General features: G+C 43.2%; 2 protein-coding genes across 3 annotated transcripts in view; one reads left to right on the top strand and one right to left on the bottom strand.

Moving 5' to 3' along the window:
• Positions 1-27,672, top strand: part of rpusd1 (RNA pseudouridine synthase domain containing 1) — a 185,702-nt gene that overhangs the window by 138,255 nt on the left and 19,775 nt on the right. The gene's annotated exons all lie outside the window — the stretch shown is intronic.
• The window catches only part of chtf18 (CTF18, chromosome transmission fidelity factor 18 homolog (S. cerevisiae)), a 97,046-nt gene that overhangs the window by 63,430 nt on the left and 5,944 nt on the right, over positions 1-27,672 (bottom strand). For both annotated transcript variants that reach the window (XM_080206338.1, XM_080206339.1), the window contains exons 3-11: positions 25,590-25,737; positions 23,128-23,323; positions 22,117-22,203; positions 20,087-20,139; positions 17,248-17,395; positions 11,399-11,611; positions 7,798-7,895; positions 6,712-6,835; positions 604-743 (exon numbers count right to left, since the gene is read on the bottom strand). In XM_080206338.1, coding sequence (XP_080062464.1) covers positions 604-743; positions 6,712-6,835; positions 7,798-7,895; positions 11,399-11,611; positions 17,248-17,395; positions 20,087-20,139; positions 22,117-22,203; positions 23,128-23,323; positions 25,590-25,737 — 1,207 coding nt within the window. The remainder of the gene's footprint in view (positions 1-603; positions 744-6,711; positions 6,836-7,797; positions 7,896-11,398; positions 11,612-17,247; positions 17,396-20,086; positions 20,140-22,116; positions 22,204-23,127; positions 23,324-25,589; positions 25,738-27,672) is intronic.

The following is a 27,672-nucleotide window of genomic DNA, read 5'->3' as shown; positions in this document are numbered from 1 at the left end:
CCCTCACCCAACACAACCAACTGTGCAGGTGAGGCCATGAGTGCAAGAACATTGGCCAACTTTGCTTCCTTTTAACGCAGAAGTCTTGAACTGAATGTACCAAACGTACTGCTATTCTCAGTTGAGATTAGCCAACGGCACAGGTGGGCCTAGCGTCACACCAAGTACTTCACTAACTCCCTCAACCAATAGCGTGACTTTGGAAATACACTAGGAATATTTGTAGGAAACACGAAGTCCTGAACTGAAGATAGCTGCTTGTGTTCATGGATACACAACAATGCAGGCACATCACACTGATTGTAGCTATGACACACACACACACACTCACCACCCTACTGTTGCAAACACAATTTCATTTTGATACGTTACGTTCCCTTTGATGCAACAGGTGCCACAGAAATGTTTTTTTATATTCATTCAAGGGATGTGGGTGGCACCAGCAAGGTCATACCTAATCAGCCACTTCAGAGAGGAGTTAAGTGATATTCGTGAGCCAGAGGAGTTTTTACTACAGAAAAAAAAGCAACTGACTGCGGATGCCGGAATTTGAAACTAAAAGAGAAAATGCTCAGGAATTCCATTATTAACATAAATACTAACTGGTCATTACAGATGCAAATGATGGGTCTCTGTAAAATTCCTCCTTCCTTTTTCTTCTTCTTCTTTCCAGTGCCTGCTGTGACTTCACTCTCCTTCACATCTTTACGATTGACAAGATTAATGAGTGTGTTTATTGCTGCCTGTCAATGAGGAAGAGAGAAACAAAAAGGTGATCGGACTCAAGCCCAACTCCAGACATTCCAGTCAAGGTATCTTGAGAAATAACAGGAGGCCTATTTTGTTTGACCCTTAGCCGAATACTGAGTGACGACAGCAGCAAGTTCAGCTGTGATAAACTAATTCTAATGTCCTGACAGTCAAACCACGAAATGTACTGGGGCAGGTGGAGATGTTCAAAATCATAAAGAATTTGATTGAGTAGTGAGGCTGTTTCCAGTGAATAACAGCTCGGTAACCAGAGAAAATAGATGGAAAGTAACTGGCAAAAGCACCGGGGGCGACGTGAAGAAAAATTAAGCTGAGAGTTCGAACGATCAGGAATGCAATGCCCGAGGGCAGTTGAAACAGATTCAATGACAGCTTCCAAAGTGAGATTTGTCAAAAATTTTAAGTGGAAAACGTGCTGGGTTATGGAACTAATTGGACAGCTCTTCCAAAGCAGCATGTTGGGTCAAATGTCCATCTTTCCTGCTTATATTATCCTACAATTCTATGAAAAGTGGTGATTTGAGGGAGGTCGAAGAGTTCTGGCATTTTGAAGTTACCACAAGTTAAAGCTTCAGGGGAATTGCCGGGGCTGAGGTTAGGGTCTTGTGATATGGAAGTTAAAAAAATCAACAAGAGTCTGCCCAATACGAAATAGAGTTATCAGCAACAGTAAACTATTATTTGCTCCTAATTTTTAAACGTAAAGAGTTTAATTCCCACCCCACAACTATCTTGCTGCTCTTATTCCCCATCTCTCCTGAAGAACTGACACCTTGCTGGGATGAAGTCCCACAGATCTGAGGTGCTTCCCGACGCCTCCTGCAGTGAACATTAGAGGTGTGATGGCATACATTAACACACCACTTGACTGCAAGGAGAAGGAGAGAAAAATCACAACCAGTGAAACAAAGTCCTCATCCTGCAGTCACATATCAGCAATTCCAGCATCGGTTACTTTACACCAACGAGGGGAAAAAAGCCTGACTTATCTCATCTCCATGGAAGCCAACGGAACTCCGATCCGACAGAATACATTGAGTATTTCTCTTTCCCCTTGGAGACAGTCTCCATTTCCAACAATTTGAAACTCTAATTTCTCCCCCAGTTTCTTTACTTTTTCTTGTTATATATCTTTACATTAGTACAGAGGTAGATTTCAACAGGCATCTTAAATGCGTGAACTGGGCAAGTGGAGATTTCAGGAGGGATTGTCACAGTTTAGGGCCGTAGCAGTCAAGACATGGCCACAACTGTGGGAACGAAGAAAAATAAGAAGTCTCACAACACTGGGTTAAAGTCCAATGGGTTGATTTGGCAGCACAAGCTTTGGGAGCACTGCCCCTTCATCTGGTGAGTGGGACTTGTGTTCACACACAGGGCATATATAGACACAAACTCAATTTACAAGATAATGGTTGGAATGCTAGTCTTTACAGGTAAACAAGTCTTAAAGGTACAGACAATGTGACTGGAGAGGGCCAAGCGCAAGTTAAAGAGGTGTGTATTGTCTCCAGCCAGGACAGTTAGTGAGATTTTGCAAGCCCAGGCAAGTCATGAACCCAAGGTCCTTGTGTGCAGAACGTCCCATTGTATCAGGCAATGGGACCCTGTGTGAGAACCTCTCCGGCTACATCGAGAGCAACCTGAAATCCATTGTACAAAGAACGCCCAGCTTCTGTCGCAACATTACAGACTTCCTACAGAAACTCAGCACACATGGAACATGGAGCAGAAGCACTCCTCGTCACAATGGATGCCTCAGCAGTCCACACCAGCATCCCCCATGATGACGGCATTGCTGCAACTGCCTCAGTACTCAACGCCGACAACTGCCAATCTCCAGATACAATTTTGCAACTCATTCGTTTCATCTGGACCACAACGTCTTCACCTTCAACAACCAGTTCTTCATCCAGACACAGAACAGCCATGAGGACCAAATTTGCACCTCAAATATGCCAACATCTTTAAGCACAGGTTTGAACAAGACCTCTTCACGGGACCTTAAGAACATAAGAAATAGGAGCAGGAGTAGGCCATCTAGCCCTTCGAGTCTGCCCCACCATTCAATAAGATCACGGCTGATCTGAAGTGGATCAGTTCCACTTTTCTGCTTTCTCCCCATAACCCTTAATTCCCCTGTCTGTCAAAAACCTATCTACCCGTGACTTAAATATATTTAGCGAGGTAGCCTCCACCACTTCAACGGGCAGAAAATTCCAGAGATTCACCACCCTTTGAGTGAAGAAGTTCCTCCTCAACTCCGATCTAAACTGCTCCCCCCTTATCTTGAGGCTGTGCCCTCTAGTCCTGCTATCCTTTCTAAGCGGGAAGAATCTCTCTACCTCTACCCTATCCATCCCCTTCATTATCTTATACGTCTCTATAAGATCCCCCCCTCATCCTTCTAAACTCCAGCGAGTACAGACCTAGTCTATTCAGCCTCTCCTCATAGCTCAACCCCCTCATCTCTGGTATCAGCCTAGTGAACCTCCTCTGCGCTTCCTCTAAGGCCAAAATATCTTTGCGCAAGTGCGGCGACCAAAACTGCACACAGTACTCCAGCTGCGGCCTCACCAGTGCCCTGTACAGTTGCAGCAAGACCTCCCTGCTTTTATATTCAATCCCCCTCGCTATAAAGGCCAGCATCCCATTCGCCTTCTTGATCACCTGCTGCACCTGCAGACTGGGTTTTTGCGACTCGTGCACAAGGACCCCCAGGTCCCTCTGCACCGTAGCATGCTGCAGCTTTTCGCCCTTTAAATAGTAATCCCTCCTACTATTATTTCTGCCAAAGTGGATAACCTCACACTTGCCAACATTATACTTCATGTGCCAGGTCCTCGCCCACTCGCTCGGCCTTTCCAGATCCCTCTGCAGACTTTCCACACCCTCCGCGCAATTTGCTTTTCCACTTGTCTTCGTGTCATCAGCAAATTTTGTCACCCTGCACTCAGCCCCCTCCTCCAGATCATTGATATAAATGGTAAATAGCTGAGGCCCCAGCACCGATCCTTGCGGCACTCCACTAGTCACCAACCGCCAATCAGAATAGCACCCATTGATACCAACTCTCTGCCTATTAGACAACCAATCCTCTAATCACGCTAACACCTTACCCCCAACTCCATGCGCCCTAACCTTCTATAGCAACCTTTTGTGAGGCACCTTATCAAAAGGCCTTTTGAAAATCTAGAAATACCACACCCACTGGTTCCCCTCTGTCTACTGCACTAGTCACATCCTCATAGAAATCCAATAAATTCGTCAAACACGACTTCCCCTTAACGAATCCGTGCTGCGTCTGCTCTATCAAACCATTCAACTAATGCTATGCACTAAATACATGGATGACATTTTCTTCCTTTGGACTCATGGCAAACAATCATTGAAACAACTACATGATGACATCAACGAGTTCCATCTCACCATCAGACTCACGACGGACTACTCTCCAGAATCAGTTGCATTCTTGGACACAAGCATCTCCATCAAGGATGGTCACCTCAGCACTTCACAGTACCGCAAGCTCACAGATAACCTCGCAATGCTCCACTTCTCCAGCTTCCACCCTAAACATGCTAAAGAAGCCATCCCCTATGAACAAGTCCTCCATATGCACAGGACCTGCTCAGATGAGGAGGATCACAACAGATACCTACAGACGTTCTTATAAGAACAGGATATGGCTCTCGATTCATCAATCGACAGTTTTGACGCGCCACAGTGAAACACTGCACCAACCTCCTCAGAAGACAAACGCAGGACACAGTGGACAGAGTACCCTTCGTCGTCCATTACTTCCCCAGAGCGGAGAAGCTACAACAACTTCTGCAGAGCCTTCAACATGTCATTGATGAAGATGAACATCTCGCCAAGGTCATCCCCACACCCTCACTTCTTGCCTTCAAACAACTGCACAACCTCAAACAGACTACTGTCCGCAGCAAACGTACCCAGCCTTCAGGAGTACACTAACCAAGACACCATACAACCCTGCCACAGCAACCTCTGCAAGACATGCCAGATCGACAGAGATGGCATTATCTCACGCGAGAACACCATCCATCAAGTACATGGTACATACTCTTACAACTTGGCCACCGTTGTCTCCCTGATACCTGCAGGAAAGGATGTCCCAAGGCATGGTATACTGGGGAGACGATGCAGATGCTACGACAACGGATGAACGAACACCGCTCGACAATCACCAGGCAGAAAATGTTCCCTTCCAGTCGGGGAACACTTCTGCAGTCACAGGCATTCAGCCTCTGATCTTCGGATAAGCATTCTCCAAGGCAGCCTTCACAACGCTCGACAATGCAGAGTCGCTGAGCAGAGACCGATAGCCAAGTTCCATATACGAGGATGGCCTCAACCGGGATCTTGGGTTCATGTCACACTATCTGTAACCCCCATGACTTGCCTGGGCTTGCAAAATCTCACTGTGTGTCCTGGCTGGAGACAATACACATCTCTTTAATCTGTGCTTGGCCCTCTCTCCACTCACATTGTCTATATATTTAAGAACTAATTACCTGTAAAGACTAGCATTCCAACCATTGTCTTGTAAATTGAGTTTGTAACTATATATGCCCTGTTTGTGAACACAATTTCCACTCATCAGATGAAGGGGCAGTGCTCTGAAAGCTTGTGCTGCCAAATCAACCTGTTGGACTTCAACCTGGTGTTGTGAGACTTCTTGCTGTGCTTACTCCAATACAACACCGGCATCTCAACATCATGGAACAAAGAAAAATCAGAGAAGATCAAGAGACCAGAAATGGGACAGCATAAAGATCCCAGAGACTTGTAGGGCTGGACGGGGTAACAAAGCTAGGGAACCTTGCTGCCCATTTGAACAAAAGGACAGGAATTTTAAAATCCATCAGAACCAGCAGCAAAAGCTTGAGGCAAACTGTAAACGGAAGTTTCTTAGATTTGTTTTTTCACAAGTTGCATAAATATTTTGCTCTGCACAAAACAATCAGATATGGAGCAACATTTCTCTTACTTTAATATCGACTTGAAGACCTTACATTTTATCTTGAAGCTAGTATGTCAACATCGATTTGGTTTGTCTTTAGTCAGCCCACCTAGAATGTTAAAGCTAATGCTCTTATTCACTTTATACAAGGCGAAAGTAACATGTGTTTTGGTTCCTGATCTACAGTTTGTAGGGTGATGGGTGAATTGGACTTGGTGCAACTTAGGATATGTATTTAGATGACTTCCAAGTGGATGGAATTTCCATGTTCTTTTTTGTGTGTGCTAAAGTTTTCTGCTGTCCCAGAGCTGATTTCTCAGACTTTGTTTTCGGCTGACGCTGTGAACGCTTTACGACTTCCCTCTAAGTGGACTAGCTGCTGTTTTTACTCTTTTCATTCCGATTCCAAAAACATGCTATTTTACCTCTCAGTTTTAATTGCAGGATTAATGTAACTTTTCTCTTTTCACATCATTACTGCTTCAGATTTTCAGCATTTGCAGTTTCCCTTCAAATAATTAATTGCCCCAAAAGGTCTTTTTCCACTCCCCTCCTGCAGCAAAACTGCCAACACCTCATAGCACTCTCACCAGATTGTAGAGGTGACTTTAATACCTGTGCTGAAACGAAGAATAAAAATACTGCAAAGCTCGACTATTTTGGGAAACTATGCCTGCAGACGAGGGATGTCAAATTGGGAGCTTGCATTCATCCATGATGTTGAGCACAAGCGCTAGAATTGTCCTGGTAAAAATCTAGTCCATGCTCGACAAGATAAATGGTTTAAGAAAGATAAATGCGTGATGTGCTGATCTTCTTCCCAGGGATTGTTTTAATTGAGGGTCTGACTCCACGTTTATATTTATATCATCTCTCTGAGGTGTTCGTTGCAGATGTTAAAAACTGTTCCAGCTACATTTAATCATCTGATTTTATACAGAAAACAGACTCACAGTGGGGGCACCATCAATTTCATCAATGATCAGGCAATTCGGTTTCTCATTGCTTCCAAGCACAGATTTCATCTGGGTGGCACTTTCAATCTTGGTCTTAAAGATCTCCGGGCTGCGGTCATCACTAAATAGGGGATAAACAGCATGACTTGACACTAGGCCACGCACTGGTACATGTTTGATACTCCACTCACCATTTTCCAACCCTTCCCCCAACACCCACTTCCCACCACAATGACCTTCTCCTTCTCTCCTGAAGGTGTGGACTCCGGTTTCATCAGGACTAATTACCCTCCATACCCTGCACACATCAGGAGGACATCTCTTTCTCTTCCACAAATAGTGCCATGGGATCTTTTACATCCACCTTAGAAAAGAGAAGGTATTCGGTTCAACGTCTCATTGGCAATTCTAGCACTGCAGTGCTTCCTGAGTACTGTCTGGCGTGGCAACTTGTGATGGGCTCACATCTCTGAAGTAGGCCCAGCATCCATGACTTTCTGACTCAAAGGCAAGAGTGCCACCCAGTGTGTTACAGCAGGCACCAGAAACAAAATTAATTACTTGCCATGGGTTTGATGGGCTGAATAGCCTGCTTCTGCGTCATTCTGATTGTGTAACTCTAATTTACTTTGCTACTCTTCTTGCATAAGGCTCCATAAGGAACATTATCAGGGAGAGAATGGATTACACATAAGTATCGAGGGTTTCAAACCAATGAGTACACAGGTGACTCATATGCAGAACTCAATTCTCACAACTACAATTACAGTAATCATCCTCTTGAACTGCATTCAGAGGTCACCAGAAAAGGGGCTAGAAATTAATCCGATCTCAATTTAGCAAACGGGAATCATGTAAAAAAAAATGACAGTATAAAGAGAGCCATTTATCCCTTCACCTCCCAACAGAAAAAAAACCTGTAACACAACAATTATAAGCCTAATTCACTATCAACTTGTTCCATTTTGTAATACTGCAAATCTAATTTGGTGAGAAATTACTGAAATAACTATTTACTAATCAAATTTCTGCTCATTGGGTTCAGAGTTTTCATAAGATGTGTGTAAAATCTCACGCTCTCACCTTGCATTCATCTCCACAACATTGTATCCTGCATGCTTTGCAATGACATGAGCCAGGGTTGTTTTCCCCAGACCGGGAGGGCCACTCAACAACGCCACCTAGAGATAAGGGCAAGATAGAACCAACAAATTTACCTTCACATAGCACAGAAATGACCATATCTGCTGCAGTGTGTGTTTGAGGGATTAAAATAAAATGAAGGCCAGGAGTTTTCTGTTCCTCTTCAAATCACATCATGGGATATTTTACATCCGCGTGAGGGGGCTGACATTGGTTTAACATCTAATCTAAAAGACAGGGAGCTGCAACAGTGCAGTCCCGTAGTTCTGCTGTGGATGAGCCAATCTAGATGACTGCAGTGGGGGGTCTCCACTCCACAACCTTGTGAATACTCACTGAAGCCATGGCTACCACCTAAAGTTAAACAGTAGCAGTCAGTCATTTTTTTCAGGCAGTACACCCTCAAATGTGAGCAGGTATTTGCTCAAGGCACTGCCTTAAAATTTTTTGAGCACTGATTATTTAGCGTAGCTTTAACAAAGGGAGGCATTTGCTGTCGATATAACAAGCTCCAAATTAGCTTACAGTGAAGATCACTTCAGGGACTGCAGCTCACACTCATCAGCAACACTCATTTTCAGTAACATAACGGAAAAAGGAATGCTTGCATCAACAATGACATTGAACTCCAAATGAGCTAATTAGATAAATTGCTGGAAATAAAATGACCATGCTCCAGTTTTTATTTTGGTGCAATAGATTGCAGAAACCAGAAGAGACTGTAAGAAAAATTGCCTCAGCGATTTAAAGAAAAACTCAATAATAAATCAAGCCCCAACTATTTAAAAGATCCTGATATAATGTTTAGGCAAAGGTGTAAACTGCTGAAAATTGTGCCAGATGATGAGTTTGAGAATAAGCAGGGATAGAAATCAGAGGGCAAGGGCTCACACAAAGAGTTAGTAACATTCTCCCTCAGCGTACTCGAACAAGTGCTGGAGTGTGGCAACCAGGGATTTTCACAATAAGCCTATTTGTGACACTAATAAACTTTAAAAACAGTGGCCTTTAATTTCTGCATCCTCAGTTCCAATTCAGGCTACATTTACCGATTCAAGAACTTGCTGCTCCCATAGCCAAGCTGTTCAGTACAGTTACAACACTGGCATCTACCCGACAATATGGAAAATTACCCAGGCATGTCCTGTACACAAAAAAAGCAGGACAAATCCAACCCTTCTATAGGGAGGTCAATACGGCAGTGGGCCTCATCGTTCTAACCCTCGTTTCAGGAGGATATAGAACTGATGTTTCACAACATCATCAAGTTCCACTTGCTGACATTGTGACTGGACAAATCTATCCATTACCTCTTGTCCCCACCTGTGATTGGAATAGCAGAGCTGCATGACATGACACAAAACCGCTGCCCCCAGGAAGCTGTGGAGGCTGAGCCCATCAAAATTTGAGGTGGAGATTGGTAGGTTTTTAATCAGTAGGGGAATCAAGAATTACAGAGATAAGGCAGGAAAATGGACTTACTGCGTTAGATCAGCCTTTAAATGGCAGAGCAGGCTTGAAGAGCTGAATGGATCACTCCTGTTCCTATTTCTTATGATCTTAATCACTCAGCAGAGGGGATGGAGATGTACTGATAATTGAGCAGATGTTAGAGATGGAAAGGTGGTAGGACTGGAGGGTCTTGATGACATTACTGTTACTAGAGAGGTGGTGCTCGACAGACTGGAGGGGCTGATTGTGGACAAGTCCCCAGGACCGGATGGAATGCATCCAAGGGTCCTGAAAGAAATGGCAGAGGTGATAGTGGATGCCTTGGTGGTTATTTTCCAGACGTCGCTGGATTCCGGGGAAGTGCCAGAAGATTGGAAAACGGCTAATGTTACGCCGTTGTTTAAGAAGGGTTCCAGGCAAAAGGCGGGGAATTATAGGCCTGTTAGTTTAACGTCTGTTGTAGGTAAAATGTTAGAATCCGTCATCAAGGAGGAAATATCGAGGCATCTTGAGGGGAACTGCTTGATAGAGCAGACGCAGCACGGTTTCCTGAAAGGGAAGTCGTGTCTGGCAAATTTACTGGAGTTCTATGAGGATGTGTCTAGGGCGGTGGATAGAGGAGAGCCGGTGGATGTGGTCTTTCTGGATTTTCAGAAGGCGTTTGACAAGGTACCTCACAAGAGGTTATTACAGAAGGTCAGGGGGCATGGAGTTGGGGGTAGGGTGTTAGCGTGGATAGAGGACTGGTTGTCAAATAGGAGGCAGAGAGTGGGGGTCAATGGGTGCTATTCGGATTGGCGGATGGTGACTAGTGGAGTGCCCCAGGGGTCGGTGCTGGGGCCTCAGCTATTTACCATTTATATAGATGATCTGGAGGAGGGAACCGAGTGTAGGGTGTCAAAATTTGCTGATGACACCAAAATTGGTGGAAAGGCAAATTGTGCGGAGGGTGGGGAGAGTCTACAGAAGGATCTAGATAGGCTGGGCGAATGGGCCAGGAAATGGCAAATGGAAATTAATGTTGGCAAGTGCGAGGTGGTCCACTTTGGTAGGAACAATGGTAGGAAGGATTATTACTTACGTGGAGAAAAACTGCAGCAGGCGACGGTGCAGAGGGACCTCGGGGTCCTTGTGCATGAGTCGCAAAAACCCAGCCTGCAGGTGCAGCAGGTGGTCAGGAAGGCGAATGGGATGCTGGCCTTCATCGCGAGGGGGGTTGAATATAAAAGTAGGGAGGTCTTGCTGTGGCTGTATAGGGCATCGGTGAGGCCGCAGCTGGAGTACTGTGTGCAGTTTTGGGCGCCGTACTTACGCAAGGATATTTTAGCCTTGGAGGGAGTGCAGAGGAGGTTTACTAGGCTGATGCTGGAGTTGAGGGGGTTGAGCTATGAGGAGAGGCTGAATAGATTAGGCTTGTACTCGTTAGAGTTTAGAAGAATGAGGGGAGATCTCATTGAGACGTATAAGATGATGAATGGGATGGATAGGATAGAGGTGGAGAGACTCTTCCCGCTCAGAAAGGATAGTAGGACTAGGGGGCATAGCCTCAAGATAAAGGGGGTGCGGTTTAGAACGGAGTTGAGGAGGAACTTCTTCACTCAAAGGGTGGTGAATCTCTGGAATTCTCTGCCCGTTGAAGTGGTGGAGGCTGCCTCGCTAAATATTTTTAAGACGCGGGTTGATGGGTTTTTGATGAGAGAGGGGAATAAGGGTTATGGGGAGAGGGCGGGAATGTGGAACTGAGCCACGACAGATCAGCCGTGATCTTATTGAATGGCGGGGCAGGCTCGAAGGGCTAGTTGGCCTACTCCTGCTCCTATTTCTTATGTTCTCAAGATCTGCATTTATATAGCATCTTTCACATCAAAATGTCCTAAGAGGCTTTATAGATACTGAACTACTTGTGAAACAGTCATTGTTGTAATGTTGATATTTCCCTTTAATACATTTAAGATTATAGGCCAATTCAGTAGAATGCAAAAGTCTCTATCACCATTCTAGTGACAAAATAATTAAACAGCTACTTTGTGGCATTTCATGGTCATCATTAGTGTATTCGATGAAAGGACTTGCTTTAGCCCTCAGTTACCTTGTACTTTGGCCTGTTATGCGCATCGAGTTCTGCATCCAGGATCTCTTCGGTAATCTGGGTCTTGCTCTTCCATTTGTTCTGTTGCTGCTGGGACTGTTGGAAGGATGCGTGCTTTTCTACCGCCTGCTTGATTTTCTTCACAGGTTTCTCTCGGCCAAAGACTACAGTGTCCCATAGTTTCAACCACTTCAGGAGGCAGCGATTAGTGTACTGAAACAACAACAGTTCTTAGAACCAGCAGGAATGTACAGTCAAGAACATTAGAATTGTTTTATCATTTGATGGAATATATATGATAGATATAACTGAGGTAACAGTTTGCAAATCAAAGCAATGTTCTCTTTGTGATGATTCAATGACAACTCGTTTACATCAAAGCTGGACACCAAAACTAGCATTTAAAAATGAACTTCAATACAAAAAAAAAACCATCAGGACACATTTGAAATAAACACTCGGATCGAAAAACAAAACGATTACAGTAAATGCAAAGTATCGCTGATGCTGGAATCTGAAACAAAAACAGAAAATGTTGGAAAATCTCAGCAGGTCTCACAGCATCCATGGAGAGAGAATAGAGTCAATGTTGAATCCAGATGACTCTTTGTCAGAGCCCTGTTCAGAATGTTGCCAATAATCTTGAAAAAACAGATGTGAATGTGTCACAAGGTTGGCAAGAACCAAGACTAGCAAAACCATGCCAACACCTGGGATCTTTTTTTGTTATTCATCTGTGGGACATGAACGTTGCTGGCCGGCCAGGAATTATTGTCCATCTCTAGAAGGTGGTGGTGAGCCGCCTTCTTGAATCGCTGCAATCCATGTGCTGTGGGTTGACCCACAATGCCATCAGGGAGGGAATTCCAGGATTATGACCCAGCAATTGTGACGGAACGCTGATAAATTTCCAAGTCAGGATGGTGAGTGGCTTGAAGGGAAACTTGCAGCTGGTGATGTTCCCATCTATCTGCTGCCTTGTCCTTCTAGATGGAAGTGGTCACGGGGTCTTTGGTGAATAGCTGCAGGGTATCTTGTAGGCAGTACACACTGCTGCCATTGAATGTCAATAGATGTTTGAGGATGTGGTACCAATCAAGCAGCTGCTTTGGATGGTGTCAAGTTTCTTGAGTGTTGTTGGAGCCACACCCACCCAGTCAAGTGAGGAATATTCCAACACGCTCCTGGCTTGTGACTTGTAAATGGTGGATAGACATTGGGAGTCAGGAGGTGAGTTACTCAGTGCAGTATTCCTAGCCTACAACCTGCTCTTATAGAATATACATATACACATATATATACAGAATAGAAACCTACAGTGCAGTCCATCAAGTCTGCACCGACAACAATCCCACCCACGCCCTATCCCCGTATCCCTAAATATTTACCTGCTAATCCTAAAACCTACGCATCCCAGGATACTAAGAGGCAATTTCAGCTTGGTCAATCAATCTAACCTGAACATCGTTGAACCGTGGGAGGAAACTGGAGCACCCGGAGGAAGCTCACGCAGGCACGGGGAGAATGTGCAAACTCCACACAGACAGTGACCCAAGCCTGGAATCAAACCCAGGTCCCTGGAGCTGTGGAGCAGCAGTGCTAACCATTGTGCTACCGTGCCACTGTTGTGTTTATATGGTGAGTCCTGTTGAGTTTCTGGTCAATAGTAACCAGAAGGATGTTGACAGTAGGTGATTCAGTAATGATAACACCATTGAAAGTCAAGCAGCAGTGGTTAGATAGTGTCTCTTGTTGGCGATGGTCATTGCCTGGCATTTGTTAAGGGAATGTTACTTGCCACTTGTCAACCCAAACCTGGATATTATCCAGGTCTTGCTGCATTTGAACATCGGTGAATATCCCCACTTCTGACCTTGTGACGAAGGGAAGGTCATTGGATGAAACAGCTGAAGATTCTTGGGCCTAGGACACTACCCTGAGGGACTCCTGCAGAAATGTCCTGGGGCTGAGATAACTGGCCCTCTACAACCACAATCATCTTCCTCTGTACACGGTCTGACTCCAACCAATGAAGAATTTGCCCCGATACCCATTGATTCCAGTTTCAGTAGGGTCCTTGATGCCACACTCCGTCGAATGTGGCCTTAATGTCAAGGGCTGTCACTCTCACCTCACCTCTGGAATTCAGCTCTTCTGTCCATGTTTGAACCAAGGTTGTAATGAAGTCAAGAGCTGAGTGATCCTGGCAAAACCCAAACTGGGCATCACTGAGCAGGTTATTGTAGAGCAGGTGCTACTCAATGGCACTGTTAATGACAGCTTCCATCACTTTACTGATGATTGAGAGTAGACTGATTGGGCAGTAATTGTCCAGGTTGGATTTGTCCTGCTTTTTTTTTGTGTACAGGATATAACTGGGCAATTTTCCATATTGAGTAGATGCTAGTGTTGTATCTGTGTTGGAACAGCTTGAGTTGGGGAGCAAGTTTTGGAGAAGTTTTCAGTACTATTGCTGGAATGTTAGCAGGGCCCATTGCCTTTGCAGTATCCAGTACTTCAATCATTTCTTGAAATCTCATGGAGTGATTTGAATTGGCTAGAGACTGGTATATTAGATGCTGGGCACCACTGGAGGGAGGCCGAGATGGATCATCCACTCGGAACTTCTGGCTGAAGATTGCTGCAAATGCTTCAGCCTTATCTTTTGCTGATGCGCTGGGTCCCTCCATCATTGAGGATGAGGATATTTGTGGAGCCTCTTCCTCCAATGAGTTGTTTAATTGTCCACCGCCATTCACGACTGGATGTGGCAGGACTGCAGAGCTTAGATCTGATCGTTGGTTGTGGGATCGCTTAGCTCTGTCTATCACGATCACGGCTTTTGCCATTTGGCATGCAAGTCGTCCTGTTTGGTAGCTTCACCAAGTTGACGGCTCGTTTTTAGGTATGCTTGGTGCACCTCTTGGAATGCCCTCCTGCACTCTCCATTGAACCAGGATTGATGCCCTGGCCTGATGGTAATGACTAAATCAGGGATATGCCGGGCCATGAGGTTGCAGATTGTGCTGGGATACAATTCTGCTGCTGTTGATGGCCCAGAGCACATCAAGGATGCCCAGTCTCAAGTTGCTAGATACATTCAAAGTCTGTCCCTTTTAGCACGATGACAGTGCCTCACACAGGATGTTGTTCTCAATATAAAGGCGGGGCTTTGTCTCCACAAGGATTATGCAGTGGTTACCGTCATGGACAAATGTAGTTGCAGTCAGTAGATTGTTGTGGATGAGGTCAAATATGTTTTTCGCTCCTGTTGGTTCCTTCACCACCTGCTGCAGACCCAGTCTAGCAATTATATCTTTTAGGACCCAACCAGCTCAATCAATAGGACTGCTGTCGTAGTGATCGTTATCAGGATTGGCTAAAAATGAGAGTGAATTCCTAACTATTCCTGTTTATTTCCCTTTTGAAGTAGTGCCTCTAGTTAACCTTTTGATAGCATTTCCACTCAGATGAATATTGGGGGAATGTGATGAAATTTTAGGACATTTCTCATCTCTTTGTGCGGTGCCCCAAATGTCACGAACGCTGCTGATGAACATTACAAGTACAAGCTGGCATTTGAATTTCGACAGATTTTAAGAAATTATATTTATAAGATCGGAGATAAAGAAAGTTGTTTGAAAGGTGAAGCATAATGATTCCCAACTACTGGCCACAAAGCAGGCAGATGCTTGATGTTTCCAGCACTGGAGCAATGTGCATCACAACGCTTTTTTAAAAATGGTGTGCATTTAACAGAAATTATATGAAAGAAAGTTTGACTATACAATTTACATTACGGTTCCAAAGAATATTCTATCAGCATAGAGAGCTTTTCGAAAAATGGGATTATTTCTATGTTTGTAAGTTCATAGGAGGACACCAAGTGAAGAATGTGACATTGCAGGGTAAATGTCAAAATGGAGTTATGAACTTGTCATTGAAAAAAAAAACCTTTTTGGGGATTCTCATTAAAATTGTTGAAGAATTAAATAAAGTTCTACACTGTTTGTTTTAATGAATTTGAATTTTGCTCTTCACTTCACATTATTGTATTATAAAAGTGTTCATGTGGTAAAAGACATGATGCAAAATGTAGATTGCTGCTGAAAGAGGCTTGCACTACGTTCAACTACATTTGTGCGGTCAGCTATTACTCTCAACTCAGAGATAGCAATTTGTGGATTCAAGACCCACCCCAGAGACATGAGTACATAACCCAGGTTGAAATTTTAGTTCAGTGTAGAGGGAGTGCTACACTGTCAGAGGCACCATCCTTCAGGTGAGATGTTAAACTGAGGACCTGACTGGCCTTTCAGGTTGTCGTGAAAGATCCCATGGCACTATTCTGAAGAACAGGGGAGGTTCTGCTCAGTATCCTAGAATCAAAGCATGATACTGCACAGGAGGTTATTCAGCCCAATGTGCCCAAGAAATATCTTTCCAATTAGTTCCATTCATATGGCCAATATTTATTTCTGAAGTAACATTGCTAAATCAGATGATTTTGTTGTTTGTGGGATTTTGCTGCACAGAAGTCGGTTGCTGACCTTCTACAAAATAGCAACTATATTTAAAAGGTACATTTTACATAACTGGATGTAAAAGAGTTATCAGTTACCCTGTCGAGTTCCCTGCTTTTCTTCAAAATAATCAACCAAAATTAACCAAACTCATCTTCAACTTTCCTTCCCAGGACCCGAACATCCAAGTGAACTTCCTCAACCAAATGCTGACTGACATTATTGGCTTGAATGTATCCTCTAGCACTGTCTCCATATCCTTCAAAGCAAACCCATCACAACCTCTGCTCAAGAACATCAACCCTCCTCCTCTAATGTTCTTCAACTGCCATCTAACCTCCACCCTTCCTTTACAAAGTCCGAGGAAACATCAAGGCTGTAGAAATATACCCCCACATCATTATCAGACGCCCCCCAGTTGGACTTCCAGTCTGCTTTCAAAAACAAGACCACATTGCTTAACGACACGAATGAAACGCTGTAGCTATGAACCCATCTCTTATTGTTTGCTTGGTTATCTTCAATTCTGTGTGCTATTCTCAAACATTAGTCTTCTGCACCTCACCTCCATGGTCCTATCTTATCCCTGGTCCCATCAAACCAAAGACTTCCCCAACGTACCTCCAACACAAGATACAGATTTGCCAAAAATATTTCAATTTTAACATTGGAAAAACAAGTCACGTACCGATGCCCTTCTGCATCCAAATGCTTCTACCCTTAATTCCAACAAATTGCTCAGCCCAGCTTAAGTCAAAAACAGCAGGGCATTATCTTTCACCCAGCTCCCCCCTCCCCCCCTTAAATATCTGCTTTATTAAAAATATTCCTTTTATTCCAATTGCCTGCCAATGCCCCCTTCTCCTCCTCCACTAAATCCTAGCTAAGGCCTCAATGACGTGGAAGCTTAACAAATCTATTATTATTCAAGCTGATCTCCCTGCCTCCACTGCTCCATGATCTTCAACCCATCAAAAACACTGCAGCCTTTGCACTCACAAACTTACCTGGATCCCCATTCTCCAGAGAACAGACTTCTAAAATTCTGATTAAAAAAAAGGTCACAGGCCTGAAATATGAACTCTCCACTGATGCTGTCTTACCCGAGTACTTCCAGCATCACCTCATCTTCACTTCAAATTTCCAACATTTGCAGTATTCCATTTCAAAATTCTTCTTTTTTTTAAATCCCCCTCCCCACCAACTTATTACTTAGTCAGGAAGGAACACAGCATATTTATGACCCATGAACTGAAAGTTTGATGACTATTTCACCTTACAGTACAGCAAGCAGACCAAGTGAGACGTTTTGACTTTATTACTTACATCATCACTAAGCAGTTCGGTATACTGCCTGGGAGTGAATCTATCCACCCAGAGTGTGCTGGAACTAAATTCATCAACTGAGTCATCATCCACTTCATCTGCTGCTTCTTCCTGTCTCTCAACCACTCCAAACTCCTCATCAACCTGGCTTTAAGAATAAAGCAAAGCAAACAAAGTAAACAAGACTGCTTGTCCCCAACATCCAACCTTGGCTGAACAGAAAGTTCCTCCAATTAAATCAAAGGAAGACTGAAGGACTAGTTTCTGGTCCCAATTCAAACTCTGTCCCCCCCCCCCACTACCAACACCATCACTTTCCTCAGTTCTCAACCTCGATGACATTTGACCTGGAGATGAGCTTCAGGCCTCATATTCATTTCAACCCCAAGACTTCCCTTTCCACCTCTGTAACGTAGTTCAATTTTGCCATTCTCAGTTCAGCTCCTGTTGAAATCCTCATCCAATCTTGATTACTTCTAAAAGCAATGATTCCAACATATTGCTTCCTGGTCTTTCACATTCTACCCTTCATTAACTTCAGGCATCCCAAATTCTCCTGCACGTGACTTAATCTCAAAGTCCCATTCCTCTATACTCACGTTCACTGACCTGTATTGTCTACTAGTCAAGCAATGCCTTGGTTTTAACATTCTCTGTTTTGACTGTGAATAATAGGTTAGTTTTCAAATCCCTCCATGGCCTAGCTCTTCACGATCTCTAATCTCCAATCCCACAACCCTCCAAAATATATTAATATCTTCCGCATTCCTATTTAACACTGCTCCACCACTGGTGACCATGCTTTTAGTTGCCCAGGCCCTAAGCTCTAGAATTCTTTCCCCATACTTCTCCAAATCACTTTTCTCTTTTAAGATACTTCTTAAAACCTACATCTTTGACTGAGCTTTTGGTCAACTGATCTTATACCTCATGTGGTTGGGTGTCATACTTTATTTCATAATGGTCCAGAAAAACCCTTTGGGATATTTCATTTCATTAATGATATTTATACAAGTAGAAGTTATTGTAAGAGAGAAAGAAAATGATCTTGAAACAAGCAACCTTAACTCAGTTCTATAGCTTTTCTATTCCAGAAAGCTAGTTGGTGAGGAATACAACTGGAGCTAATCTTCACATACTTACATATATTTTACAGAATTACACATCACAAGCATATATCACCAAGCCAAACGATCATAGTTTTAGTCTGTCTATAGGGGGGTTCACCAGTTGAACAACTGAAAAATTAACATCTGTATTGAGTAATTCCATCTTGATTCCTCATGTTTCACACAACGCAGGGTTGAATTTCACTGTTGAGTCAACCTGCTTGCTCTCCCTGTAGAAAGTCTTATTCTTTGATTTTCACAGCTGTATCTCAAAGCTAAGTGAATCTAAAGACTCTCAGGGTATGTCAAACACCTCAATCAGGCAATTCCAATGACCTAGAATTTACCAATTTCAATGGCCTATCCTAACATACAAATGGAAGGGAAAAAAAGTGAGTAGATTTTTTTTATTGGAAGGTGAAGGGGGTGGGGGGGGGTCATTTTCTTTTGCAGCAAGATGGCAACTAAGAATCACTTCCATCTTGGTTGCTTGGGCAAGACAAAGGAAATAATTTGGTAAGCCAGTCAACAGAGGAGAATGTTAAATTGAACTGGGAATAAGGGTATAGGGGCTCAGACTGGTAAAAGAGAAGTTTTATTTTAACGTTCATCACACAAAATAATATTTACACAGAGTGGGCTTGAAGGTTAAGTAGTGGAGTCAAAACTCTGGAATGGTGTCGGAACAGTTGCCATATGATGTGGGGGCGGTAAACTATGGGTTGTGTTTAGAATGGAGGAGTTAAATAGACTGAAATAGCTTTCACAACCTTGTAATCTTTGTTAAATAAACACAGAAAATTCAGCATGAAATCAGCAGGTCTGGCAACATCTGTGGAGCCATGCGGACTTGAAACGTTAATTCTGTTTCTCTCTCCACAGATGCTGCCAGACGGGCTGATTTTATCATACATTTTCCTTTCTTATTTCAGATATGCAATTTCCACATTATTTTGTTTTTATTGTTGTAATCTTTCTTGCTGTGTTAAGAGTGAAAGAAATAGAAACAGGATTAGGCCAATTGACCCCTTGGGCCTGCTCCACCATTCAATAGGATCATGGCGGATCCAACATTTCACTTTCCTGCCCTTTCCCTATAACCCTTGATTCCCCTAACTGATCAAAAATCTATCTACCTCAGCCATAAATATACACAAGGACTTTGTTCTCACAGCGCACTGGGGGAAAGAGTTCCAAAAAGTCAGGACCCTCAGAAGAAATTCCTCCTCATCTCAAGTCTTCAATTGTCAACTCTTATTCCAAGACTATTATCTTACTAAACTCTCCAATGAGGGGGAACATCCTCTCAGCACTTGCCCTGTCAAACCCCTTAAAAATCCTCTACGGTTCATTCCAAAAAGGTTGAACAGTTGTTAGCACAGTTTCCCAGGCTGTCAATCTAAAACCAATCTGTTTTAGTTCTGCTCTCCTGAAGGATTTGCCTCCCTTACTGGAATACAGTTTCAGGGCCCTGGTTGTGCTCTTGTACAAGACCAAAGAATCGATTAATACAGATGATCCACAACCAAACCTTTTCGTTTCTGATACCAACTGATATATTGTGAATTATCAACAATTTCTGTCTTGCTTGCAGATTTACGGAATTCTCCGTTTTCTTCTCAATCTTGGAGCTTCAATACTGTTCTCTCAGTAAAACAAAACCACCCCCCCGCCCTTGAAATTGGTCTAGTTTCCTTAAAATGGCCCAAGATTACAGGCCCCAGACTTACCTATTTAATATTTCACTCAACTTCTGAGATTCTTCCATCACTTGTCTACGATACTAGATAAACACATAGAACGGTAAAGAAATAAGTTTAGATACAAGGAAGACGACACATAACCAGAAACACCTCAAGTGAAGCTCATCACCAAACGCAGTTCAATACAAGGAGGAGGGCAAGGGTGGCAGTGTGTGTGTGTGTGTGGTGGTGGTATGCAAGAAATAGGGAGTGTGGAGCAGGAGGCCGAATGTGTAAAGGTGAAAGCAAAATATACGGCAAGGGTGACAGAGGAAGTTAGAGAGAAAAGCGAAAGGCACACAAGAGAGCAGAGGGGGAAGTTGAAGATAGATTGGGATACAGGAGAAGAGGGAATAAATAGGGAAGGAATGTTTGGAACAGAGAGGTGGCAGAGAGACTCGTCGTAAATGCTGAATACCAGTCTGGATGCATCACTCAATGGCTGGGACACAAATAAAGATTTTCATTATAATGGTTTATAACAGGCCCTTTTTCAATAATCAACAATGTGAAAAAGGCACCCAGTGCCTTTGGTGAAGAAACACATGGTGACAAGTTCAAAACTAACTGTTCCACTGAAAGGTTCTACAATAGTGTCACCTGCAGGCAGAATGTGTGCACATGAAAATTTCCAAATGTTTACATTAGAGACTGACATAGGAGCTTTCAATACATTAATATTGTTGATATAAAGTACATAGTCGATAACACACTTTAAATTTCCACTTCACTGTTTAAGCCTATCTTAAAAATTGATAGCTCGACTGATCTCCCCACTGAAGAAGTTGCTGTGACTTAGGTTCTACTAAATAATAATCTAGAAATAATCACAGAAATATCTCTTGAAGAGGATGTGTTTCTGGAAAGATGCAGCAATGGTCAGGTAACAGCTTGCATTGATGTCCTGGCTTTAGCGTAGAAAACATCCCAAAACACAAATCCGAAATGGACATCAAGCCAAAGGAAAAGGTATTCAGAGCTCTGAACAAAATCCTAGTCAAATACAGGGTCGGTTGTATTATAAAGGAAGGTTGACAAAGAAGAGGACTTGGAGGGATTTAGGAGAGGGAATTCCAGAACTTAGGGCTCACACAGTTGAAGGCAAAATGTCAGGCAAGGGGAGGAGCAGACGTACCAGAAGCCTGGGATGGAGCTGCACAGGATTTTGCAGGGGCTGAGCTGGAGAGGGTTAGGGAGATAATAAAGGGCAAGATTTAGAGGACAAGGAAGAGAGATTTTGATTTTGATAGGTTGGACATCAATGATGGCCCACAAGATTAGTAGTACTGGGCGAGTAGGATTGAGGCAGGCTGGATAGGAGCAGCAGGATTTTGAAGGAGAAGTTTATGGAAGGTTGAGGTTGACCACAAGAGCTTTGGATCAGCCAAGTCTGGAGTTGACAAAAGCAGATGTTACATAGGTGGTAATTACAGAGGTGGTCATTGTGTTAGAAGGGATGTAGGACAGATAGCTGAGCTCAGAGCGTGTATGTGTTAAACCTCCTCGTTCTGGAGTTTGTGTCGTAACATACAGAGGAAAGCTCCCTGTGTCATCTGCATCACAGTAGTGGAAAAGAGCAGATGTACTCAGTACTAAATGGAGGGTACTTCTCACAGATGAAGTAATTTCCATTATAGGCTTCCAAACTGTTCTACCATAACATTAGCTGGCAGTTAACCACCACATGCTACAGAATAGCAGCCTTACAATTAAGTAAAGACATGACAAAACTAAGGAGGGATGTGATCTGCATCAGAATGACATTCAGTTGCTCAGCTCAGACAGTGAGTAGAGAACGTGCTCAGACATCACTCAAACTGCAATTTCACTCAGACATGCAGTGAGTGCAGGGGCTAAAGGATTAACTGCAGAATGTCACACTGCAACCCCTGTGCATCAGGAGTAATCTAAATGCTTCTAAATGTGTACCAATGCTTCAGCATTCCCCACGCATTAGTGGTGGCAAATCTCATAACTTCAGATTTTTAACATTAACGAAGTATTAATCCATCTGTTACCTCTTCCGCAACTTGTTCCTTCAGATAGGAGAAAGGTACTCCCAGCAAATGCAGCTGCCTTTGTTCATTCCAACGCATTGAATCGAACTAAGAAAATAAAACATTGCCTTGTGAGTGTGGCTTTACTTTAAGTCAGACACAAAAGTTCATTGACTTTATAGAATTTTATAGCACAGAAACTGGTCATCTGGCCCAGCTGGGAGATGCTAGTGTTTTATACTTGCGAGCCTCTATTCTCTCAATATTCAAATCCTTGTTTATCAATGAACAAAGAAAATTACAGCACAGGAACAGGCCCTTTGGCCCTCCAAGTCCGCACCAACCATGCTGCCTGCTGCCCAACTTATCAGAAACCCCTTACCCTTCTGGGGACCGTAGCCCTCTATTCCCATCCTATTCATGTATTTGTCAAGACTCCCCTTAAAAGTCACTACCGTTTCTGCTTCCACTACCAGTATCACTTTGGATTTCCACCCAATCGAGGTTGGATTCCAGTTGGGGGTGGGGGGATGCTGGCTGGTGACAGCAAGTGGTGTGAAAGTTACTCAGCCATTCATAAAAAACATCAGCGACTGTTGACCCTGGGGGAGGGGACAGGACACCTTAATGAAGGAAATGCCTTTTCTGATTATATGAATACCACAGATCCCTAGATAGACAGTCAGAATACATCGAGAATGTTATGCCATTTATCAGAAAAGATAAAAATGCTCTTAAATAAAGTATCTGGATTCATAAAGTGTTGCTAAAGGGCAATTCAATGCATGGTGGCATAGTGGTTAGCACTGCTGCCTTCACAGCACCAGGGGCCCAGGTTCGATTCCAGCTGGACTGCGCGGAGCCTGCAAGTTCTCCCTGTGCCTGGGGTGGTTCCTCCATGTGCTCCATTTCCTCCCATCGGCTATACTGAATTCTCCCTTAGTGTACCCGAACAGGTAGCCGAGTGTGTCGACGAAGGGATTTTCACAGTATCTTAATTGCGGCACTAATAAATAAACTTTAAAACGTCACCTTCAGCCCTGGCCCCTCATCTTCATCCTGCAGGACCAGATAAACACGCGTTCCATCAGATGACGTTACATTGATGTAATCTTCCAAAACTGGGGGCCTTTTCAAAACTCGCTTCTGCACCTTCTGAGAGGGAATGTCATCTATAGGGGCCAAGCCACTTATGTCAGGCATGTCCTGGTTTGATATCTTTGGGTTTCTAAAAAGTAAGTGATTGCAAAGAGTTGCACAATTTACACTGCAGTAGTTAAATTTATATACAGATCAGTCATGTTAAAAGTCATTAACAACAATAATTCATACAATATAATGCCTTTGATGTAATGAAACACCCCAGTGTGCTTCACATGAGCTTTGTAAAATAAAATACGAAGGCGAGTCTCACAATGAAACACGAAACCAGATGACAAATACTTGTCAAACAGGTAGGGTATTAAGCAGAGTCTTAAAGGGTGAGGTAAAGAGATGTAAGGAGAACATTCCAGACCTTGGGATGAGGCAACTGAAGGCACAGCCATCAGCAGTGGAGCAATTCAAATTGGGGATGCAATGAGTTCAGAATTAGAGGAGACTAGAGAAATGGGGGTGTGGGGGGTGTGAGACGCTGGAGGGATTTGAAAATAAGGATGAGAATTTTAAAATCAAGACATTGCTTGACTGGGAGCCAGTGTAGATCAGTGAGCACAGAGGGTGATAGGAGAATGGGACTTGTCGCAAATTAAGACACGGCCAGTATTGGACGACCTCAAATTTACAAAGGGTAGAACATGGGAAAATAGACAGGAGTGTGTTGCAACTGTTGAGTGTCAAAATAACAAAGGCACGAATGAGGGTTTGAACAGCAATTGAACTGAGATAGGGCAAGGTTGGGTGATGTTACAAAAGTGGAAATAGGCGGTCTTAATGAATTTTAGATTAAAAACTTATCTTGGAATCAAATGTGACACCAAGGATTACAAACAGATTAGCTTAATCTCAGACTGTTACTAGGGAGAGAGATGGTGGAGAGGAGGTCTAAGCAGGAACCAAAAACAACAGCTTCAGTCTTCCCAATATTTAGTTGAAGAAACTTCCTGTTCTTCTGGGACAGAATGTTGGAAAAGCAGTCAGATAATTTAGCAACAGTGGAGGAATCGAATTAGATAGTGATGGTTGTCAGCATACGTGAAAACATGCATTTTGTAATCCAATCTCTTATTCCAGCAACAGCAGCCCCCTCAATGAGAGATTCCACAAAGTTAAACATGTCAATGCACCACTCTACTCCACTCAATCAGATGAAACAGATTATTCATACATCAAAGTGAAGAATCTCAGTATGACCCTTCAAAAAGCTCTGAACACACGGAGCTGAATTTCTGCAACGCTTGTAACAAATGCGATCATCGTGACCATTTTCCAATAGTATCACAAAGGAGGAATAAACTGCACACATCTGAGTTAAACCCGGTTGCTGAGGTGAAGGCAATTTGTTTATAGCGAAGGAGTCAGGATTACTGACAGCGCCCATCTCAGATGGAGGCAGAAAAATTTGCACGCAAAGCACGAGGCAAATCAAACAATTTAAAACCCTCAACTGCTGTGCTGTGATTTGAATTTTCGTCTCTGAAACCATTCCTCAAGAGTAACAAATGCTGGCCTTACCAGCGGACTGCCACATCTTGGGAACGAATTAAAAAAGTAGACCCATCTACCATATCTCTATAGTGCAGAATACTAAACTAGACAAGTTCAAAGTGAGTGCTGTAATTTTCTCAGTAAGGCTATTGTCCTATGCTGGAAATTATTCATTAAAAGTATAGGGAACAGAGATATGATAAGGCTGAATACAGAGGAATATAGACTGACAAGGGAGCATATTATTGAGGAGCCATTATAAATGTTTTTGAGACTGTCATTCATTGGGGAAGCGAAGACCTAGTGGTATTATCGCTAGACTATTAATCGAGAAACAACTAATATTCTGGGGACCTAGGTTTGAATCCCACCGCGGCGGACGGTGGAATTTAAATTTAATGAAATACATCTGGAATTAAGAATCTACTCATGACCATGAAACCATTGTCGACTGTCGGAAAACCCATCTGGTTCACTCATGTGCTTTAGGGAAGGAAATCTGCCATTCTTACCTGGCTGGCCTGCATGTGACTCTAGGTTCATAGCAATGTGGTTGACTCTCAACTGCCCTCTGAAATGGCCTAGCAAGCCACTCAGTTCAAGGGTAACTAGGTTTGGGCGTTAAATGCTGGCCTACCAGCAACACCTGTGTCACACGAATGAATAAAACAAAGAGAGGAGAATACAGCTAGTTGATGTGATAAAATGGTCAAATGGTCTGGTCGAACATCAGAAGCTGGTGCAATCTAACAGCAAAGACAGGAAAACATGGAAAATAGCAGTTTCAATTTCAAGGAGGGGAGGGGTGGGCATGAAGGGAGACAATAAATTGTTCATTCATGACTTACCTGGAGTGTCGGCTCTGAGAGAAGTCTTCAGGTGACGAGGGTGGCGTGATGTCATCGTCTAGCAGGAGAGGCTCACTGGATGGGAGCTGTGACATAAAGTCCAGTTTCTTCATGGCACCGAGCTTGGGCCTCTTGTGCCTGGGAGTTGCTGCAAGCAAAGAAGTTACCGAGGAGTACAATTCAACTTATCAATCATTCATAGACATTGATGCATGAGACTGGGGCACTAAATGTGCATGCAGAGGTCTCAAACTTTTTGCAGTTTTAATCAGAAATGGTTGTTAGTTGTATTGTACAATTGTGACTGGCTTTCAGCATATTTCACTGACTAAAGCATTTTGAGGCATTCTGCGGTCACAAATTGCAAGTTTTTCCTTCTCTCTACTCTATTCATTTAAAGTTAATCAAGTTCCAGCACTTTATTTTAACCTATAAATACATAGGTGTGAAGAAGCAGAAGTAGCTATGTGTATTAAAGCTTTCTTAAATCTAAAATCAAATTACTAATGAACAGGAGGTTCATTATTGTGCTACACAGACAAAGGTGTGCAAGACCATGGCACTGGGTTTATTTAAGAGATAGCAAAATGCTGAATTGAGCAGATGGCTGGATTGATACACGGGAAGGATGGGATCGTGAACAGTGGGCTGAATAGCCTTCTTCATCTGTGACATCAATGTGACACTTCTCATCTTCCCTCTAATATTGGAGTTACTCTTCTTAAGGAAGTCATTCATGTTGAGTGAACTGGAGGGAGGACATCCAACCAAGTGTGGCCATTATAGCAGTCCTCCCAAAACACTCTTAAGTCAATTAACAAAGGCCAGTTATTGAACCTGGCACTATTCTCGTCCATGCGGCTGGGTCCACACCAAGAGCTGTAATTACCCATGCAGCAGGAACATTCTGCAATGCCAGCCTTGCACCATAATTGCCATTAACTTCAAATTTTCAGACTGATAGCCTACGCATTTTCCCATCTCACTGCTCACAACATGACCTGACTCCAGCTTTTGTTAATTCTGGGCTTACTGTTCCCGAGCAGTCACAAATAAAAACACCGAAATTGGCAAATCTGACAACAGTAGGATCCTGAATTGACATCTGTATTTGAATAAAACTGCAATAATCCTGTCATCAATCCCACTCAAAATTAAAAATCAATGCTACGAATGTGGCATAACGTTAACTTTAGTGCAGCTTTAAGGTTGTGTTGTTTGGAAACGTGCAATATTTGAGACGGCATTTACAGTACGGTGCCACATCATGTATTGTCATGAACTAGGTGCTTAAGTTTCTTTTATACTAAAGCATCAAAGAAACATTTTCTCCAACCACATTAACAATTTCCTTTTTAGGGAGGCAACGGTGCAGTGGTATTGTCATTTTCGAGTAAGCCAGAGACCCAGGGTTCAAATCCCGCCACACAGGATGGTGAAATTTGAATTCCATAAAAATCTGGGAGTAAAAAAGTCTAATGGTGACCATGAACCATTGTTGATTTGGTAAAAACCCATCTGGTTCACTAATGTCCTTTAGGGAAGAAAATCTGTCATCATTACCTGCTCTGGCCTACATACTGGCACATCCAGTGTCATCCACGTCTCATGAATGAATAAACAAAACATCTGCGTAGCACTTTTAAAGTAATAAAAACATCCCAAGGCAGAATTTAAGACTGCGCCACATAAGCATAAAAAAATTTGGCCGATTTTAAGGAGCATCTTTAGGGAAGAGCGAAAGAGAGAGAGAGGCAGGTAGAGTGATTAAGTGAATAATTAGAGCCAAGACAGCTGGAACCATAGGTTGCAGTGGTGGAGTGAGCTGCTAATTAAACAGTGGCATTGAGAGGCTTTACACTGCACAATATGTGAATCATCGATGTTGGAAAGAACACATTCTCACATTTATTGTCGAGAAATTTCATTACCCTCCAACCCCCAATTTAAATCATGAAAAAGAAAGACATTGGTGGTAAGAAAGTGTCATCTTGGAGCACAGCATGGAGCACCAAGAGGTCTGGCAAAGACCAGCGTACTGACTGGATTTTCAATGACAGAAAGTCCAACTGGACTCATCGAT

This window comes from Carcharhinus amblyrhynchos, chromosome 18 (genome assembly GCF_965287045.1).
Source record: "Carcharhinus amblyrhynchos chromosome 18, sCarAmb.v2.hapA, whole genome shotgun sequence".
Lineage (NCBI taxonomy): Eukaryota > Metazoa > Chordata > Chondrichthyes > Carcharhiniformes > Carcharhinidae > Carcharhinus > Carcharhinus amblyrhynchos.
This window is presented reverse-complemented; position numbering and strand designations above follow the sequence as displayed.